Source organism: Lactuca sativa, chromosome 6 (genome assembly GCF_002870075.4).
Source record: "Lactuca sativa cultivar Salinas chromosome 6, Lsat_Salinas_v11, whole genome shotgun sequence".
Taxonomy (NCBI): domain Eukaryota; kingdom Viridiplantae; phylum Streptophyta; class Magnoliopsida; order Asterales; family Asteraceae; genus Lactuca; species Lactuca sativa.
The window spans coordinates 38530329-38551390 of NC_056628.2; the positions used below are offsets into that span (position 1 = coordinate 38530329).

The 21062-nt window shown below is 38.7% G+C and overlaps 1 protein-coding gene across 1 annotated transcript; it reads right to left on the reverse strand.

Annotated features, from left to right (window-relative positions):
* Positions 1-7102: 7102 nt before the first annotated feature.
* Positions 7103-7585, reverse strand: LOC111894192 (TPD1 protein homolog 1). The gene is made up of 2 exons (XM_023890273.1): positions 7528-7585; positions 7103-7422 (listed from the first exon to the last, which is right to left on the reverse strand). Exons 1-2 carry the CDS (start codon positions 7583-7585, stop codon positions 7103-7105), a joined length of 378 nt encoding a protein of 125 aa, XP_023746041.1.
* Between the last annotated feature and the right edge of the window lie 13477 nt (positions 7586-21062).

A 21062-nucleotide genomic window follows, 5' to 3' on the forward strand; every position in this document is an offset into this window, starting at 1 on the left:
TTCTTGACATTGAATTCATATAAGATGATGATGATTACGTAAACAAGAACATTCAAAAAATTGGAACATGAAATTAGAAAAAGAAAGAGATAACCTAGGATTACCAAAATTGCCCCTCCTATTGCTTATTAGCAGTTATGTCGGCTGCTATAATATCTTGGATCATACGGAGCCTTTCTTTTCGATCTTGTTGAAGCAAAAAAATCTAAGCTGTTTTCTTGCTTTTGAATAGATTATCTTCCAATTTTATAACATGACTGAACCTTAATTCGTAAAATGAAAGCAACTCATGAATAGCTTTAACCAAATCTTTCTGCCAATCCATTGTCCCTGAAGTGGAATAAAGATCGACACTTTTACTGTTACTGTTACTCTCAGATATTGAACATGGGATCGATACCTTGGGGCATTTCATCGAATATGTGCCGAGCGAAATTAAGATATTCCCATTGAATTGATACATATTTCCATAATAGATCAAAAAAGTAAAACAAACCCCAAATAATGACATGAAAACAAAATCAATTTGTGAAACTCTCACTCGGAATGAAAGGACTGTAGGCGATAATCCACTCAACTGATTACGTTTCATTGCTTCGAAGAGGTTGAAGAGACAGAGGGAAGAGGGGAAGGAAGGGCGTCGATTATCCGGCGACCCTTGTGACTTAATCGTTGTCATCAGCAGCGCACAAATGGGGGGAAAGAGCAAGCAACAAAAAATCGACATTTGGGGTGAAATCAAGAAGCATCATCTTCGATGTGGATGGTTCATCTGTCGAGCAAAGCAAAAGGAAAACGGAAGTAGCTGGGATCAGTTGTGTGATTCGGCTGTGTGATGAAGATGTCGAATGTATGTTGTATGAAATTAGGTCAACAGAACAGAGAGGCAGGGAGTAATTATAGGAGTTTACAAAATTAGGGTAATGTTTATTTACCTGAATACCCTTTATAATTTTCTTTAATTTGAAATTTATATTTTAAATTTATTAATAATTAGAAAAATAACAATTAATTATAGCCACACATCTTAAAAATTAGATGGTCTAGATCTGTTCTCGCGTTCTCAACCTTTTAGGTGTTCTCATTTGATCCTACTCATATATATATATATATATATATATATATATATATATATATATATATATATATATATATATATATATATATATATATATATATATATATATATCCCATGATTGATGGGATTGTATCTAATCTATACTAAGAACCGATCTTATCATAACAATACTGGATCTGTGATCTATTATGAACTTATATATATATATATATATATATATATATATATATATATATATATATATATATATATATATATATATCATTAATTAATATAGAAAGATTACACACAATAACTATACTAAGTGCTGACGCTGGTAAACTTTATACGCTGACGCTGTCGATGTCCAGAAGTTGACGCTGTCAGCGTGTCATGTGTTTGAATCATCAGATTATAAGGTGTGACCTTACATGAAAAAATAGGATGTTACAGGAACTCACTAAGTTTTATGTTATAGTTATGGATTTAATGTTTTTCACGTTATTCGTTGGAAGGGGGTCACTCACATCGATGATATTTGGGTTCCTCTGTTTTGTAATTCAACTCTGTTTAATCTTATGGTTTTCAAACAAGTGGATGTTACCTTATATTTTCGAGTAAATGATTTTTAAATTCTTAACCTATTTTAAATGAAAAAAATTGGTTGAAATATAGGTCGTTACACGTTATTTTAGCAACTAAGGCAAATGTCTCCTCATAATCCATACCACATTAATTGTCGTGAATATTTTTTGCAACAAGTATGGCCTTATAATGTTCAACTGAACCATGAGACTTGGTTTTAATATTGTAGACCCAACGACAACCCATCATATGCTTCAACAAGATCCCATATATGAGTATGATGAAGAATTGTAAGCCCTTCAGGCATAACATTTTTCCAGACGAATTAAATAAATCTTGGGAATGTAATTGTTGAATAAATTACCCATGTAGTAATTCAGCCTCGTAAACATGAATTTCACAACTTGAATTCACTTCGGCCATCACACTTGTGGTGTGATCGGAACAACCTTATTACAAAAAGTTAAACATTATAAAGTTTCGTTGTTACAATACATATATACGTTGGCATAAACGAAACATATATATCTAAAGAAGAACAAAAATAAAAGCTCTTTGGACTAAGGGTGGAATTTCTATTGTGAAGAAACATATTTTTAATACACAAAAACATACCTGAAAACGGGGATCTACAGAAGAAAACCCATAAATGAAACTCAGAATTAGATCTGCCTCAAAAAATCACTAAAATCAAAACCATATTGCACCCTTGTTAAAATACAGAAATATTAAAAAAAAAAAAAAAACAAAAGCCTTAAATTTGGAGATGAGTAACAACTGCTTCCAACTAACCATACACAGCATCTAATATTTCATGCCGGAAAAAAAATTATCTCGTGAATTAAAAAGGAACAATAATAGATTTGCAACCAAAAGTCAAAAAAACGATGAAAGATGCTTACTGGTCCTTTGCTGGTACAAATAAGCACAAAAATGAAAAAGTATTTTTAGAACCTGTTTTTTTCTCTGGTAAATAGGATTTGATAGTAGAGAAGTTCACTCAATTCGTCTTCCGGGCTAAAAAGACGCTACCTGTTAAGGCTGAATGGTGTCATGTCTTCTTTTTACAGGCGGTATGCTCATATGACACCTTTTACCAACAGTGAATACCACCCCCATCCTTTTGTTTTACCGGCGCTGGAAGTTAACCGGTGGCAAAAATCAAATTTGTGTGAGTATTGTGTGGGTTTTGTCTGCAGTAAACAAAAAGTCCACACCCTAACCATTTTAAAAGTTGAAAAATGGCAAAGGGTCTAGGTGTCCATCCGTGAAAACAATACGACATCGTTTAGCCTAATAAAAGAGTCTTTTATTAAAGTAGGGAAGGGATTACCATATTAACTTATTGATTTCAAAAAGGCCGTCATTTGTTGTTGGAGTTGCGTCAAAGGATGCCAATTATTCTTGTTTTAACACACCATAATGAATGATCACAGAAAAAAAAACTTGAAATATAGCAATGTCTTTCATTTATTTTTTTTTATTACAACATTTTATTTTTTGTTTTTTCAACACACAATAATCCATTATCACATAAAAAACTACAAATATAGCAATGTACTTTCATTTTTTTATTATAGCATTTTATTTTTGATTTTTGTACAATAACATTTTATTTTCACACTTTTTCTTATTAACGAACTATACTATGAAAAATCTACCTAATTATAGGAATGGAAATTGCTTTTGTATTTGAATGACATTGCATAATTGGGAAAAAAAATTTAAAGTACAATGTTATAAGTAAGACGAAATGAAATTAGGACATTATTATAAGCATGTATATAAAAATCTTGTTATTGTATCTTGCATTTAACCCAAAAAATATGTTGTCATCTAGTACTAAGTAGATGCTATAAGAAACAAATATACAAAAGTATGATCTTATAACTTGCATTTAACACAAAAAATAGACAACCATTTAGTAATAAGTTGAATAACTATATGATAACCAAGACATCCTGTGGGTCACTATCTTCACAAATAGCACCAAGATGAAGCCATAACCGTGAGACAACTTATGAGTATATGATGCGATCCACCTGATAAATCACGTATTAGAAAATTACCTAAAAAATAAATATAAGTTATGCTTTTCAAGGTACTTAATAAGAAAAACCCAAAATTACATAGTTTTAGTAGAAACTAGAATGAAATGAAAGTAAGATGCTATAATAAACTAGTGAACAGAAGTATGTTGCTATTTCTTGATGCTAGCCGTATGAAAAAAAATTGAAAGTACATTGTTATAAAAACTAGATGTACCATGCTATAACATACAACTAAATAAATTAACTTGATATTTCTTTCATTTAGCCTTAGTTTTGACATCCAATTCCACCGGTGAGAGAGTGATCCATCTTTAGGTTTGAGATGTTACGTACTACTAGTTGAAGCTTCTCATAATCTATATTTCAAAAGAGTCTTCTAACATTTTTTTCGGGTCTTATATGAAAAATCCTTTGCCATATAAAAGTATGTTGATCTATATTGATTCCACAACCTTAACCCACTGAATGTTGTTGGCACACCTGTACCTACAAAATACATGTAATTCCACATGAAACATGTTCATATAATTGTTAAAAGTAATCTATTAAACCCTAATTCATTTCGCAACTGACAAGGCATTAAAATATGAGAAATTCTAACCTCAAACCATCTAAACACAAATATTAACTACCTTAATTTGAAAATTATAATATAAGTTAGGGGTTTGACTATCATTAAGGTTATTAGATTTGATTTGAATGCATATTGTAATTTTAAACTTTCTCAATGGTTCAAACTAATTGAATGCTTATTATTTTCTTCCTCTAAAAAATCACAATAATATAAACTATAATTAATTATTATACATATTAATTTGGGTACCGTCTTATGAACATTGTTTGATATCAAGCCAACTCCAATGCCACCATGTTACAAGTCGAAGTTGCATGGAAGGGACCACCGACATCCTCCAATCAGATGTCTCCTCTACTCTACTTCTCATGTCGCCATATTTCTTTTGCTCATTCAGTCCATAAATTTTTGTAGGGTTTCAATCTTAATGTCGTTAATTTAGGTTTTGGTTGTGTTTTAGAATTTAGTGTTACCGTTCATACTTATGAAATGAGTGTTGACGTATTTGATTTTATAAATTTTGGTAAAGAATTCGATGAAGATGAAGATTGTGTAAAATTTCTTCGGGAAAATGACACATATAGCCTACGAATTTTTAGGGTTAACCCTTTTAATCACTTAAGTTTTTTCGTGGCTTTATGAGGGAACCAAGTTGTGGGAACCTGTCCTTTTAGTCCCCTTTACTTGTTTTAGCCGGTTTAGGAGACACATAGACAAAACATGGGGCCCACCTCTCTCTCTCTCTCTCTCTCTCTCTCTCTCTCTCTCTCTCAAAGTCAAAGCTTGCAAATTGAGAAAAACACCAAATCCATCTTCTTTGTAGGTACCAAACGAAATTTGTGAAAGAATTTGTGTTAGGAACCCATTCACCACCTTCACCTCTATGTAAGGTTAGTGGTTATAAAAGAAAACCTACATTCTCATCATTAACACCACCATTACATCATCACCCCTACCATAGACCCACCACCAGTGGCCTTAGACCACTGTGAATCACCACCATTGGCCACCATATTCGACCAAAAGCCCATTCTTTCCCATCTCCATTCTGATAATCAGTCACCACCACTTTTGTTGTTGCTGTGACCACCGAACACCATCTTCCAGCCATACCCACCACCACCAAACGCCCATCACCGCAACTGTTGTGGAAGTTGAGACCAACATCAGGTCCTACCCTTCCCTCTCGCCGAACTCGTCAGAAACATCAAGGAAACAAAGCACTATAAATCGATGGAAGCATCGACGCTACGATCGCCACCACAGCCGTTGTTCGCAGCCACCATTGGCTGCCTCCATGAACTCTGATCACTAGCCATCATCCTTATTGTTATTGTAAGCCTTCTTCACCACCCTTATTATATTTGTGTCTCGGCTGATGTCGTTTGTCGAAGTTATGACCCCTTAAGCCTCGTTTTTGTTCCTTCCATCGTTCAAATGGGTCTGCAGGTCGTTCCTACGGAAATGATGACTTTACTATTGATGAACTCAAAAAGTAGTAATTATGCAGCTTTGCGCGCGCGCGCACACACAGAGAGAGAGAGAGAGAGAGAGAGATGTGGGTTCAAGAGAAAGGGAAAATTCAAAATCAATATAGGAAAATTGGTCAACAAATGTCAATGTGTCAAAGAGGTAACCGGATGAACCCTTCAGTTTGGCCAAAAGGATGTAATCGATCTGACAAAAACGACTTCGTTCCCTCATAACCACAAAAATTGTTTAGGGACTAAAAGGATAAACCCTAGAAAGTTCGTAGGGCATTTGTGTTATTTTCCCATATTTCTTTAGTATACATAAAAGAAATATCAGAGAGGATGGGTGGGGTCATGTAACCATAATTTTTTTTAGTTTGAATATAATAAGAAAATGCAAAAAATTGTAAAAAAGAAGTAAAAGGTCAAACTAATCCTTTCAAAAAATTTATGACAAAATCCACGAAAAATTCATGATTTTGGACTTTCCATACAAATCAGAAACTTTTTGGAACCTATCCACAGTTTTTGCGAAACCACAAAGATCAATTTTATTTATTGATATTAATCAACTCTTACTTACACTACAAGAACAGAGAGTATTAGCGGCGATAGGTGTCGCTGCTAAAAGTCAAATCGCCGCTAATGCCTTTAACAACAACACATCGCCGCTAATGTCTCGTCTGTAATACTCATATACTCCCAGAGTCTCCGGCTCGCTGCTAATATTTTCCGTGTCACAGTTAATACATGTACGTATGTGTCATTTTAGAATCTTATATTTTTTTATGAATTTAAATCTTGTTATATATCAGAACAAAAAATTTCAATTTACAAATTGGCACTAAAAGTAATTTGTTTTAACAAAATTTTCTAAACCTTTTTAAAGTTTTTTTTTTTTTAATTTACAGATTTTTTCTTGACCAACAAACCTACTTGTTAAACGAAGTTTTAATTATATTTAGTTCATATTGGAGTTAAATACCAATTCATTATGAATCGATATGCAATAGTGTATTTAAAAAAAATAGTAAGTTATATTTTTTTTATTGCACTATTTATCCTTGTACAATGTAGGATAGCATACGCCCTAAACTATGAACCAAAATTCTTTTATTGTAAGAAGGTGCGAAATGTTCTTTTTAGGAAAAAGACCATGCAAGTAAGAAAATTATGAAGTTGAATAAAACTTCATAATCAATATGAAAATGAATGCTTGTCTGATTCACACCGGTGTCAATGTGTTCTAATTGCAACATATTTTCATTTCATGAAAACAAATACTGGGATCACAATAATACTCGTTATCACATCAATCACTAAATAAATCATAAATCAAAAGTCAAAACCACAATAGAACTAATCAAGTGGAAACACAAACCATATCATGGGAAACAGGCTCAAATACGAAATGTTGAGGATCCGCATAAAGAAACATGACCGACGCAAAAGGTTCAATAGGCCGACCACCATTGACAATACAGTTGTCATTCCCGATAGGTGCAAATACATTTGGATCAACATTCTCCACTGAGTGGAAACCTTTGCATGACACAGTAACGCCTTTTAGAGTACATTTGCAATTGTTTACAAACATCACTTGCCATTCTTGTACACCTTGTATTTGTCTAGGTGTCTGTGATGTCAACACAGTTAAGTCTTTAAGTTGACACTGACCATGGCCTATGTGAGAGAGAAAGAGAGGATAGAGGTTATATGAGTAGAGTACATATAAAGAAACGAATAAGAGACAAAAATAAAACATTATGTGATCATCATTAGTTATACCTTTCACAAGAAGAGTAAAGAGAATGATAGTAAGGAGAGACTCAAATGTGGATGCCATTGTTGCAAATTGCAATGAAAATGAAGCTCTCTTGTTTTACTGAGTATAAAGTGCTAATTGTATCCCTATTTATACACCTAAATTCACGATCTAGCATTTATAGTATTGAAATCGGTTACCTAAGGAAAATCAATTAAATATACATTAAAGTGTTTATTGTAACTAGTTAAGAGATTTTTAATAAACCTTATCAAAGAAAATCAATCAAGTATCAGTTACTGCTGAGGAGCAAATCAAGTAGCTAGGCTTAACCCATATCAAACGATCTATCAAATTCTATGTCTGGTTAGTTACATTCCCTAGAGTATCAGAGTGAGAGTTGATCAGATGTTAATTATTCTAACATTTCCTAAACTTTTATGAAAATGATGTGTTTTTTTTTCAAATTTGTGAATATATGATAGTTTATGCACACGAGTTGATAAGATGACTAAATTTTACCAATGGATTGCCAAAGGAATACCGACGACCAAATCTGTTGCTAATTTGTTGACGACATAGAATCATCGATGGAAGCAGGTTTGACCTCTTTACCAACCGATTTCCACCCGTACTTTTAGTGACGGACCTTCGATAATCTGAATGATTTAAAAAGAACAGTAAAAACTAATAATATTACAATTTTTTTTTGTACAAAATATTGAAAAAAACTCATTACATTAAACCTATAATAATATTGATATGCAAACACAAAACTAATAAAATTACAATAAAACTAATAAACATCGTCTAATGTGTTAAAAAGTATCAAATACATTACTAAGTGTTACAAACATAAAATTAAAGATTATATGGTGAATTACCATACTGACTCATGTATTTTATAAATGCCACCATTTGTTGTTGAAGTTGCCTCAAAGTCCCCAATTATTCTTGTTTCAACACACCATATTCAATGATAACAAAAAATACAAACATAACAATGTACTTTCATTTATTTGTTCATTATAGCATCCTTTTTTCATTTTTCTACCGCATCATTGTACTTTTCAAGTTTTTTCTTATTAGCAAACTATACTTTGAAAATTCTACCCAATTATAGGAATGACAATTGCTTTGTATTTGAATGACATTGCCATAACTAGGAACATTTTTGAAAGTACAATGCTATAAGTAACATGAAATTAAATTTGGAAATTATAATCAACATGTATATGAAATTATTTTGGTTCTATCTTGCATTTTACCGAAAAAAGTATGTTGTCATCTAGTAATAAGTAGACGTTATAAGAAACAAATATACGAAAGTATGATGGTATATCTAGCATTTAACCTAAAAAATAACAACTTGGTAATAAGTGGCATATATGCATGATAAACAAAGACATTCAGTGGGTCATTGTCTTCACAAAGAGTACCTAGATGAAGCCATAACTGCGAGGATACACAATTGATAAGTATAGGACGCGATCCACCTGATAAATCACGTATTAGAAAATTACCCAAAAAGTAAATATAAGTTAGACTTTTCACGAAAGTTAATAAGAACAACTCAAAATTACATTTTTTGTAGTAGAACTAGAAAGAAATGAAAGTAAGAAGTTAAAATAAATGAGTGAACAAAAGTATGTTGCTATTTCTCACTGTTAGTCCTAAGAAAAAAAATTGAAAGTACATTGTTATAACAACTAGAAGTATCATGCTATAACATACAACTAAATAACGTACCTTTTTATTTCTTTCATTTAGCCTTAGTTTTGACATCTAATTCCACATGTGAGAAAGGTCCACTTTTAGGCCGAAGATGTCTTGTACTATATTCTGAAAGAGTCTTCAAACGTTTTGTTTGGGTCTGATATTATAAATCCTCTTTCTTATAAAAGAGCATGTTAATTTATATTGATTCGACACCCTTAACCAATTGAATGTTGTTGGTACTCCTAGTCCTGCAAAATACTTGTAATTCCACATGAAACATGTTCAAATAATTGTTAAAAGTAATCTATTCAACCCTAATGCGTTTTGCAACTTACATGGAATTAAAATATGAGAAATTAACCTCAAACGATATTGACATATATATTAACTAGCTCAATTTGAAAATTTTAGTAGAAGTTAGGGGTTTGACTATCATTAAGGTCATTACAATGGATTTGAATGCATGCCTGTAATTCCAAACTTTCTTAATGGTTCAACTAATTGAATGCTTATTATTTCCTTCCTCTAAAAAATCATAATATTATAAACTACACTTAATTATAATACATATTAATTTAGGTACCGACTTATAAACAGTTCTTGGTATTGGGTGGGCTCCCACACCACCCTGTTTCAAGCCATAGTTTCATGGCATGAACGTCCATCATCCTCCAATCGAATGTCTCCTCTGATGTACTTCTCATGTCATTGGATTTATTTTGCTCATTCAGTCCATCAATATGTGTTTTCCATCCGCATCTTTTCCACCACTTCGTGGCTTGTGAATCCCCCCCCCCCCCCCCCTCTTTCTCTTCTTCTGTTGTTTGCTCTCTTTTCTCTCCGCCTCAATTAGCTATCTTTAGATGTCAATTATGAATGAGATATGTATGGAATTCTTGTTGTTTTCCCTCCACCTGCTTCATCATGGCTTTTAAAGGATGATTGAATTCATTGCTGATTTCACTAATAGATCAAACATTTATACAAGTACAACAGAAAATATGGAAAGGATAATACATAAAATTTTCAAATATATACATAGATAATACGCTATATAATATCCCCTTGCAGTTGGATCAAGATCTTCGTGGATGTTTTAACTGGTACAAAAGCGTTCAAACAAAACCCGTAGAAGGCATTTGTCAAGATGTCCGCGTATCGATATCCGGAAGGAACGTGTAGAACCCGAAAAATGTCGATTTGAACTTTCTCGAGTATGAAATTGATGTCAAGATGATGTCTGCATATTGATATCCGAAAGGAACGTGTAGAACCTGAGCAATGCCAATTTGAATTTTCTCAAGTATGAAATTTATGTCAATTTCAACATGTTTATTAAACTAATGATTAAACGGGTTCTCAGATAGGTAGACTGTAGGAAAATTATCACAATATATAAGAGTTGCAACGCAGATGTTGATACTTAATTCACCTAGAATATTTCTAATCCATGTTGTTTCGGCAATGACATTGGCAACCCCTTTATATTCAGCTTCATCGCTAGATCTTGATATTGTGGGTTCTCATTTGGATGAAAAAGATTAGAGGTTTTCGCCTAAAAATAAAAAGTAGTCGAATGTGGAAGGCCATGAGTCAGGGCAACCCCCAAGTTTGCATCGGTATATGTAGTAAGTTTCAGAGACTTATTGGAATGAAGATGAAGACCAAAGTGGATAGTTCCTTTAATGTATTGAAGGATTCTCTTGAGGAACTGAAAATGTGGTTCTCATGGAGCATGCAAGAGCAAGCAAACTTGTTGAACAGTGTAAGTAATGTCTTGGTGAGTGAGTGTGAGGTATTGGAGTGCTCCCGTAAGGTTGCGGTATGTGATACTGTCGATTAGAAGTGATCCTTCAATGACATTGAGTTTAGATCTCGTATCGATGGAAGTGTTCATTGGTTTTCATGCAGACATATTGGCACGTTCTAAAATTTCTTTGGCATACTATGATTGTGACAACAATACACTTGTGGCAAAAAGTGTGGCAGTGATGTCGAGATAGTATTACAATGCTTCCAAACCAGTCATAGCAAATTTAATGGACAATGTGTTGATAATCTGTTTGAGTAATGTGGTATCGAAGGTTGTTAAGATGATATCATCCACATATAACAGTAAGTACGCAATAATTTTACCTTTGTGATAAATTAACAACAAGTGATCGCAAATCTTACGCATAAACCCCTTTTAGATGATGAAGTTTGCAAATCAGGTGTACCAGGACCGTAGGGCTTGTTTAAGTCCCTATAGAGACTTGAGTAAAAGAAAAACATGGTAGGGTATATTTCAATCAACGAACCCGATGGTTGGTGTATGGAGACTATTTCATTAAGATCCACATCTTTAGATGGTATGGAGATGATGTGGAGGTTCATAGGTTATCGGGGTTTAAAAATGATATGTTGGGATCGGTTGGCCATGAAATGGAAAGAGGTGGGAGCAACAGGGGTTGTAGGAGCTGAGGGTGGGATGTGAGATGGGGAAGCAGGTGGTTCGGGTTAGGTGTTGGGATTAGAGGGTGGGGGAGTAGGGTTGTGTTCGGGTGGGTTGGGTGCCAGGGGTGGTGAGGTAAAGATGACGGGTGAGATAACAGATGTATCATGTGGATGAGGGGTGGTGTTCGTATGTTTGTTTTTATAGGGAAACATTGATTCGCCAAAAGTGCCATGGTGGGACAATAGGATGTGTCTCATATTGACGTCAAGACAAGAATATTCATGGTAATTTGTACGTCCCAAAAACCCAGGCTAAAATTTTCATTTTTAAAGTAATATAAAAACCATTTTTAATGAAATTACATTCTGGATAAATCATTTGTTCATAAACCATTATTCCAAAATCATAGTTATAATGAAGACAATACGGAATCACGAATCATAAAGCTGTTGACGTGTGTGTACAATCACATCTTTGCGATCTGATGAGCACCTACAAAATAACTAATATACAACCGTAAGCACAAAGTTTAGTGAGTTGCCCAAATATCTCATACAACACAACATATAACAACATCCTTGGAAATATCAGCAGTTCCGAATATCACATACAACACACAATGTAACAACTATCAGTTCTCAGCGACCGTGGGGACTATCAACAACAATATTTGGCTAACAGCATGCCATGTGGATTAATAGCACACCTTACGGGTTATCAGCAACCCTAGGGACTACCAGCAGTCTAATGGACTTACACCAGTCTAGGAGTTATCAACAACTCAATTCACATATAACAAAAATCTATAGCTAAGACCCAGCCAGTCAACATATACTACCACACAAGCAAGTATAGTGAGAGGAATCACCTCGCAAATAACTGTTGGATAAGGTGTCTAAGTCCATAACTTATTTGGTATATACTTGACCCGACCCGACATGGTCTATTTGGGCTGCACTTCACCCGAACAATTTATATGGATAATCTTATGAGAATAGTATGTTTATGATTTATTAATATATTATAAGTTATAATACATTAATATGAATTCATGTTATTTAATTAGTTTTAGTCTTAAATTAACTATGAATTAATTTAGTGATTAAAAGGAAGACTAATTAAACATGGGCTATTGCATTTTATATAATGTGGGATTAAACTCATTAGGAATGGGCTAAGCATGCATGGGGGTCCATGGATGATCCATGGAGCTTTTAACCCATGGATCCTTGGAAAGGTAAAGACATGGGTTATTAGGGTTTACCCTAATCCTCCACACTATATAAAGATGCACATATTGCAAGAAATGACAACTAGTTGTGTGAGACTTTGTGGTGGCCGATTTCTACATAGCATATTATTCTCTCAAGGTTTTTCCAAGTTTGTGGTGATTTGCGATTCCACTTGAGGCATTCACATTATTGGTGCTAGGCTCTCAAACTCCAAGCAATCAACCACTATCAAAAAGTATGTCTTTCTACTAGTTTTTTTTTTTTTTTTTTTTTTTTTTTTTTTTTTTTTTTTAATGATTCATAATCCTTATGCTATGCTAGTTAGGAAGAAACCTTGGAAATTATTATTTGCATGTATTTTAGAGAAAACATAGATCCAAGGTTATTAGGGTTGCATGTACACCTTAGGAATGTTAGAATGCTCAAAACCCAACAGTAGTATCAAAGCCTAGGCTTGTTTTCTTGAATACTTGATGCAGATTGCTGAAAAATGTCGAAAAACTGCATTCTGCACAGCTGACTCACCGAGTCCATGTGTATATTCAACCAACTCGTCGAGGCAGTTCATGCACTCGATGAGTTGGTAGGCCTAAGTGCAGATTTTCGAGTTTTGGTGCTGGAATTGGTCTAGAATCATTACCTTAAACTGTTTTGAACTTATAAAACCTGTTTTTGATGTGGTAATGATGATGGTGGACCAATTTCAAAGTTATAATCAAAGTTTCAAGTTTATATATATGCTTATATGATTCTTGAAAGTTGTTGATTATGAATGTTCATGAACTTATGAGTTTTGATAGATCATAGGAATTGTTTGCAAATTGTTTGATAGAATAATTCTTGATCTTTATGACATTGAATGAACTCCATAATTTGTCCTCAAGTTATGGAATTCCAAAAGTTTTTTATTTTAAATGTTTTTAAGAAGTCATAAGTTACACTTTTGAAGAGTTTTTCTAATAAATGTTTTTATGGACTCCATAACTTGTCCTCAAGTTATGAATTTCCAAGAGACTCTTCATTAAAAGTTTTATAAACTTAATTAAAACTCATAAGTTATGAATATCCAAAAGTTTTTGAATTGTTCAAAACTTGCCCTCAATTTTTGGAATTTGTAAAGTCTCACACAAACTTAAATTCCATACCCTAGAAGTTTTAAAAGTTAAAATTCTACCCTTATACTATTATAAGATTAATGGTTAATAATTATATATATGTATAAGAACAAGTCGTTTTACCGTTAGTAGGCCTCATTCACGAAGCCGGTCTATAAGGGGGGTTATAAGGTTGTTGCCTATAAAATGGTAGCTGAATGGGTGTCCACTCTCACACACCGCTTCCTTGATCGGTGGAGGGTCGTTAGCCGAACGGGTAGGAAAATGACTTTAAATTCTCATTAAAAGTATAATGATTATTATATAGTAACTAAATACTTTAATTCCCGATCTTAGTTACTTTAGGAAAAATGTGAACATGGTGCTAGCCCATGGAATTCACACTTTGTACCTTACCTGTAACAACGTAAAATTTCCAAATTAAATTTTCATTTCTAGACCACAAAATGTATATTATATCATAATATCAAATCCATAACAACAGTGTTTTCAAAACAAATCCCAAGATCTCTCTAATGTGAACTCCATCGGAGTGGGTGTGTACGAGTCAAGCAATCGCCTTCCCACGGTCCTCGCTGGTACCTAAGACATCAAACACAACAACTGTAAGCATAAATGCTTAGTGAGTTCCCCAAAATACCACATTCCACAAATACGCCACTCGAGGCTAAACCCGACCCTCCGGTCAAGATGTCTCAGCAGGACCCTCCAGTCTCGCAGCTCGTCGGACCCTCCGGTCCGGTCATAGCTCATTGGGCCCTCTGGCCCGGTCTGAATCGTTGGACCCTTCGGTCCGGTCTATATAATCATACAGCATACAAATAACACATAGCATGTAATCTCTAATATAACACATAATCTCATACATAGCACATAAGACCCTCCGGTCAACTCAGAATACCACTCAAGGTAACATATAGTGAGAAGACTCACCTCGTGTAACTCGGTAACTCGGAAAACCTCAAACTCAGTGAATAGGTCCTAGCCTCCGCCTAATCATATGAAATATACACTCGTCATCAACATAATTTCCCAAGGCTAGACCAAACTCTCTAAACACTCTTAGGAAGGGTAAAAGACCATTTTACCCCCTGCTTGGCTCAAATACACTAGAGTTGACCAAACCTAAAAGTCAACAAAAGTCAACCCTCTCCGGGTTACGCTGCGCGTACCAACATGTATGCTGGGCGTACCCGGAGCTTCCACAGAATCGGGGTACGCGACACTCTACGCTGCGCGTACTGGGATTACGCACAACGTAACACCCAATTCCCTTATCCCATTCATTCAGACCTTAATCTGTTAAGACTTTCGACCAAACTCCAAATCCGAATCCTTTTATACGACTTAACCCATAAATTCGAGACCTTTATGCCTTTGCATGACTGTAGAGGTCACTTTGTGCTCAAAACACCATTTCTCTTTCCATAATGGGACTATAACTCATGCATGACACTAGATCCACGACCAAGACTGGATTTTTATGAATCATTAACATCAAACACACTAGAAGAGGCCAGATCCATGCTCATGGAGACTATTTGCACACAAAGTCTCAAACTTTGGACCCAAAAACCCTAAAATGGTCCCAAAAGCAAAACTTAAGAAGAACAAGGAAAGCTCTGAGCTTTTTACCTCAAAAGAGATCTCCAACCACTGTAGAGCACGGATCTACACTTCTTCTTCCACTTCTAGCACCAACAATGGCCCCTCCCTCCCTTCTTCACCTTGAAAAGTTAGCTCCAAGCTTAAAACATACACACACATGCTAAGGCACATATCTCAGCTCTCAAGGTACTCACTCAAGGAATATGGTGGATTGGGCAAAGGGCCACATGTTCTTTTTATAGTGCACAAGTCAGAAATTAGGGTTTGCATCTGAGCTCACTACGCCCAGCGTACCCCTGAGTACGCCCAGCGTACTCGGTCAAGTCCGCGTCCAAATTAAGCGCGTGAGTACGCGCGGCGTACACCCTAGTACGCCTAGCGTACTCGCCAATTCAACATACAACTCAAGGGACTAAACTTGCCAACTTTCAAAATAGAAGGGCCATAAAGCTTACCTGGATTTTGGGCTGTTACAATTCTCCCCCACTAGAACCAGACTTCGCCCTCGAAGTCTCATGCTGCGAACAACTCCGGATGCTGCTCCCGCATCTCTGACTCCGGCTCCCAGGTCAGCTCGGACCCCTTCCGATGTTGCCACTGGACCTGAACCAGGGGCACTTCCTTGTTCCTCAGAACCTTGATCCTCTGATCTAAAATTACAATCGGCTTCTCGGCATAATTCAGACTTGCGTCCACCTGGATGTTCTCCAACGGTACCACTGCCGACTCATCGGTAATACACTTCCTCACCTGCGACACATGGAAGTTATCATGAATCTGTTCTAACTCCGCAGTTAGCTCTAGGCGATATGCTACCTTGCCCACCCTCGTGATCACCCTAAACGGACTAATATACTGGGGGCCCAGCTTGCCCTCTTCCTGAATTGGATCACTCCATTCCAAGGAGATACCTTCAGGAGTATGAAATCACCGACCTGGAACTCGAGCTCAGATCGTCTCCTATCCGCATTCTGACAACTCTGAGCGGTCAACAACCTCTGTCTGACCTGCTGGATCTGTTCTGTCGTCTGAAGCACTATCTCCGTACTACCCATCACGCGTTGCCCCACCTCACCCCAGCAAATAGGGGTACGACACCTCCTCCCATACAACAGCTCAAAGGGTGGCATACCGATGCTCGAATGATGGCTGTTGTTGTAGGAAAACTCCGCCAAGGGCAAATAGGTGTCCCATCTCCTGCCGAAATCCAACACACATGCTCGGAGCATGTCCTCGAGCGTCTGAATCGTCCGCTCACTTTGCCCGTCTGTGGGTAGTATGCGGTACTAAAATGCAGCCTCGTACCCAACTCCTCGTGAAATTTCTTCCAGAATCTGGAAGTGAAACGCACATCTCGGTCTGACACGATCGAGATGGGTACTCCATGCCGCGATACCACCTCCCTCACGTATAGCTCTGCCAATCTTTCCGCAGAAGAACTCTCACTAATAGCGAAAAAGTGGGCACTCTTCGTCAATCGGTCCACTATCACCCAAATCGTGTCGACACCCCTTGCCGTTTTCGGCAATTTGGTGATGAAATCCATGGATATCTGCTCCCACTTCCACTCCGGAATATCAAGTGGCTACAACTTACCATGCGGTTTCTGGTGCTTGGCCTTAACCCTACGACAGGTTAGGCATCTCTCAATGAACCACGCCACATCCCTCTTCATACAGGGCCACCAATACTCCCTCTTCAGATCCAGATACATCTTAGTGGCCCCGGGATGGATCGAAAATTTCGATCTGTGCGCCTCCTCCATCAAGATAGTACGCGTCCCGCCCACAAACGGTACCCAAATCCGACCCTGAAAGGTCATAAGCCCTCGGCTATCGGTAACAAACCATGACACCTGCCTGATAACTCGCTCTCTCTTATGGTTCTCCGGTCTCACTGCCTCGGCCTGGGCCCCTCTGATGGTATCCAATACCGGAGTCATCACTGTCAACCTCATACAAATATCTCGCATCGGGGCACCCTCTACCCTACGACTCAGGGAGTCCGCTACAACATTAGCCTTGCCCGGGTGGTACAGGATCTCGCAATCATAATCCTTTACCACATCCAGCCATCTCCTCTGCCGCATGTTCAGATTGGTCTGATCCATCAAATACTTCAACCTCTTGTGGTCCGTGTATATCGTACACCGAACCCCATACAGATAGTGACGCCAGATCTTGAGGGCGAACACCATAACCCCCAACTCCAGATCGTGGGTGGGATATCTCGTCTGAAGAGGCTTTAACTGCCTCGATGCATATGCGATCACATGCCCTCTCTGCATCAACACCGCTCCCAACCCCGATATCGATGCATCACAGTACACTACGAAATCCTCCATCCCTTCCGGTAGTGCGAGCACGGGAGCTTCGCACAATCGCTGGCGAAGGGTCTCAAACGAGGTCTGCTGCTCTGGACCCCATAAGAAAGTAACACCCTTCCGGGTCAACTTGGTAAGTGGCACGACGATCTTGGAGAAATCTCTGATAAATCTCTAATAGTAGCCTGCCAGCCCTAAGAAGCTCCTGATCTCCGTAGGTGACCTCGGCACCTCCCAACTCATCACAGCCTTGATCTTGGTTGGGTCAACCAATATCCCATTCTGGTTAACGACATGCCCTAAGAACTGGACCTCCCGTAACCAAAAATCACACTTGGAGAATTTGGCGAAAAGCCTCTCCGATCTCAGAACTCCGAGGAGCTCCCTCAAATGTTCCTCATGTTGCTCTATGGTCCTCGAATACACCAGGATGTCATCAATGAATACAATTACCGAACGATCCAACATCGGCCTACACACCCTGTTCATGAGATTCATGAACGCTGCTGGTGCATTGGTGAGCCTGAATGGCATCACCACGAACTCGTAATGCCCGTAACAAGTCCTAAACGCCGTCTTCTGGATATCCTCATCCTGAACTCTCATCTGGTGATATATCCCGACCTCAAGTCTATCTTGGAGAACCAAGACGCCCCCTGCAACTGATCGAATAGATCGTCGATCCTCGGTAACGGATAACGGTCCTTGACCGTCAACTTGTTCAACTCCCGGTAATCAATGCACATCCAGTGTGAGCCATCCTTTTTCTTGACAAAAAGGATCGGCGATCCCCAGAGAGAGCTACTGGGACGGATGAACCCTTTCCCCAACAGCTCTTGCAGTTATGAGGATAACTCTTGCATCTCTGGCGGTGCTAGCCGATATGGCGCCTTAGCGATAGGCGCAGCCCCGGGAATCAAATCGATACGAAACTCCACCTGCCTCTCGGGAGGCACACCCGGCAACTCCTCGGGGAACACGTCCAGAAACACATGCACTATCGAAACCTCATCCACTGAACTTGGCCTCCCAGTGGCCTCTCGTACATCCGTCACATAGGCTACGAACCCCTTGCAGCCCTGCTGCAAACTCCGCCTCGCTCTGGCAGCCGAACAGAATACTAAACCACCACGAGTCCCCTCGCCATAAACTGTCAGCACTCCCCCACTAGGATCTCGGATCGTCACCAATTGACGCTCGCAATCTATGACAGCCCCGAAACGGCTCAACCAATCCATGCCTACTATAACACAAACATCCCTCATAGCAATCGGAATCAAATCAATCGGAAACTCCACCCCGAAGATCTCCAGCACGCATCCACATATTACCTCGGTAGCACATACCTCACGCTCATCTACTATGGAAACCCGCAGAGGTCGACTCAACGCCTCGCTCGGAATACTAAAGTGTCGACTAAAAGTCACAGATATGAAAGACCGAATCGCACCCGAGTCGAACAACACTAATGCAGCTACAGAACTCACAAGAAAAGTACCTACGCATAACATATAGCAATTACAATAGCATAATCTCAACATAAATAGATAAAGATTACATACCCGCCACGACGTCAGGCGCTGCACGGACCTCCTCCGCAGTCAACTGGAAGGCTCTCCCCCTAGCCTTCGGTGCTTTGGCCTTCGCTGGCCAGGTCTCAGTAGCTCGAACCGCAGGTGCAGATCCCTGCGCTGACCTTTGAAGCTGGGGGCACTCGGCCTTCCGATGGCCGGTCTGGTTGCAATGAAAGCAAACCGAGAACCCCTTAGGACAATCCCTCGAGAAATGTCCTTCCTTCCCACACTTGTAGCATACCTCAGTCTTGCACGACCCATCATGGCTCTTGCCACACTTCCCACAAGTGCGGCCCCTCGAACTACCCGTCCTCGAATCAGCGGGCTTTGCCCGCTTGGCGGCCGGCTGCGACTGCGTCAGTCGCCGATCACCCCTCTGAGACTCGGTCTCCTCCCCCACCTGTGTCTCAAGCTCAATCTCCCTCTTCCGGGCATTTTCCTGGAGCTCGGCAAATGTCCGGTAAGTCGAGTTCGCCATGAACTCACGGATGTCCCTCCTCAGTATACTCAGATAACGGCTCATGCGAGCCTGCTCAGTGGACACATGTTCCAGGCAAAACAACGCCCGCTCATGAAACATCCTCGTAATCACTATCACCGACTCAGTCCCCTGCTTGAGGGTCAGAAACTACTGAGCTAAATGTTCCCTCTCCACCTGGGGAACATACTCATCACGAAACATCGCAGTAAACCTCTCCCAGGTCACTGCAGTCAGCTCAGCTGTTGAATAGCTCGCGGTCACAAACTTCCACCAGTCCTTCGCCCCCAAGCGAAGCTGGTTGAGTGCGAACCGCACTCTCAAGTGCTCCGTACACGAGCACGTATAGAAACACCCCTCTATGTCTGAGATCCACCTCATAGCGGCGATTGGATCCTGTGTACCATCGAACTCTGGTGGTTTTGTGTTGCTGAACTCTCGGTACAACAACGAATCACCACCCTGGGGTCTCGCAGCAGCAACAGCTGCTGTGGCTGCAGCAACAGCAGCATCAGTCAAGGCAGCGTAACGCTCGTCAAACGTCTCGATTAGTGTGGTCTTAATAGACCCAAACATCTCTGGAATCTCGGCTCTGATGGCAGCAGCCACCTCCTCGTGGATGATCCGACGGATCTCCTCATCACTCACCCCACTGCTCCCGGCGGTATGGCGTGTCCCGACCATGATCAACCTTTGAAATACAACATAAGAATTATTAGGGACAATCTCGAGTATACTCACACTCGATAACTTAATCATCCTCAACTTCTGGTACCCCAAGGATTCTTACTTGGACTGCGCACCAATCCGGTGTTTTCAATAGTACGGGCCCAATACTATTGTCCACATCGAATCAATATACAACCCAAGTCCTCCTCCTAGGATCCCAAGTCGTAAATACTCTACTCTCGCTATGTACTGGCTACCCTCATTAGACCTCTCATGAGCTCCTCACTGCTACCTACTCACTCTCAAAGTATCTCATAGCAGCAGTAATCTTCTAGGCTAAGGCATCACAAATCAGGCCACTCTAGTCCTCATAGGAGTACCTAGCCTCTCTAACATGCATAAC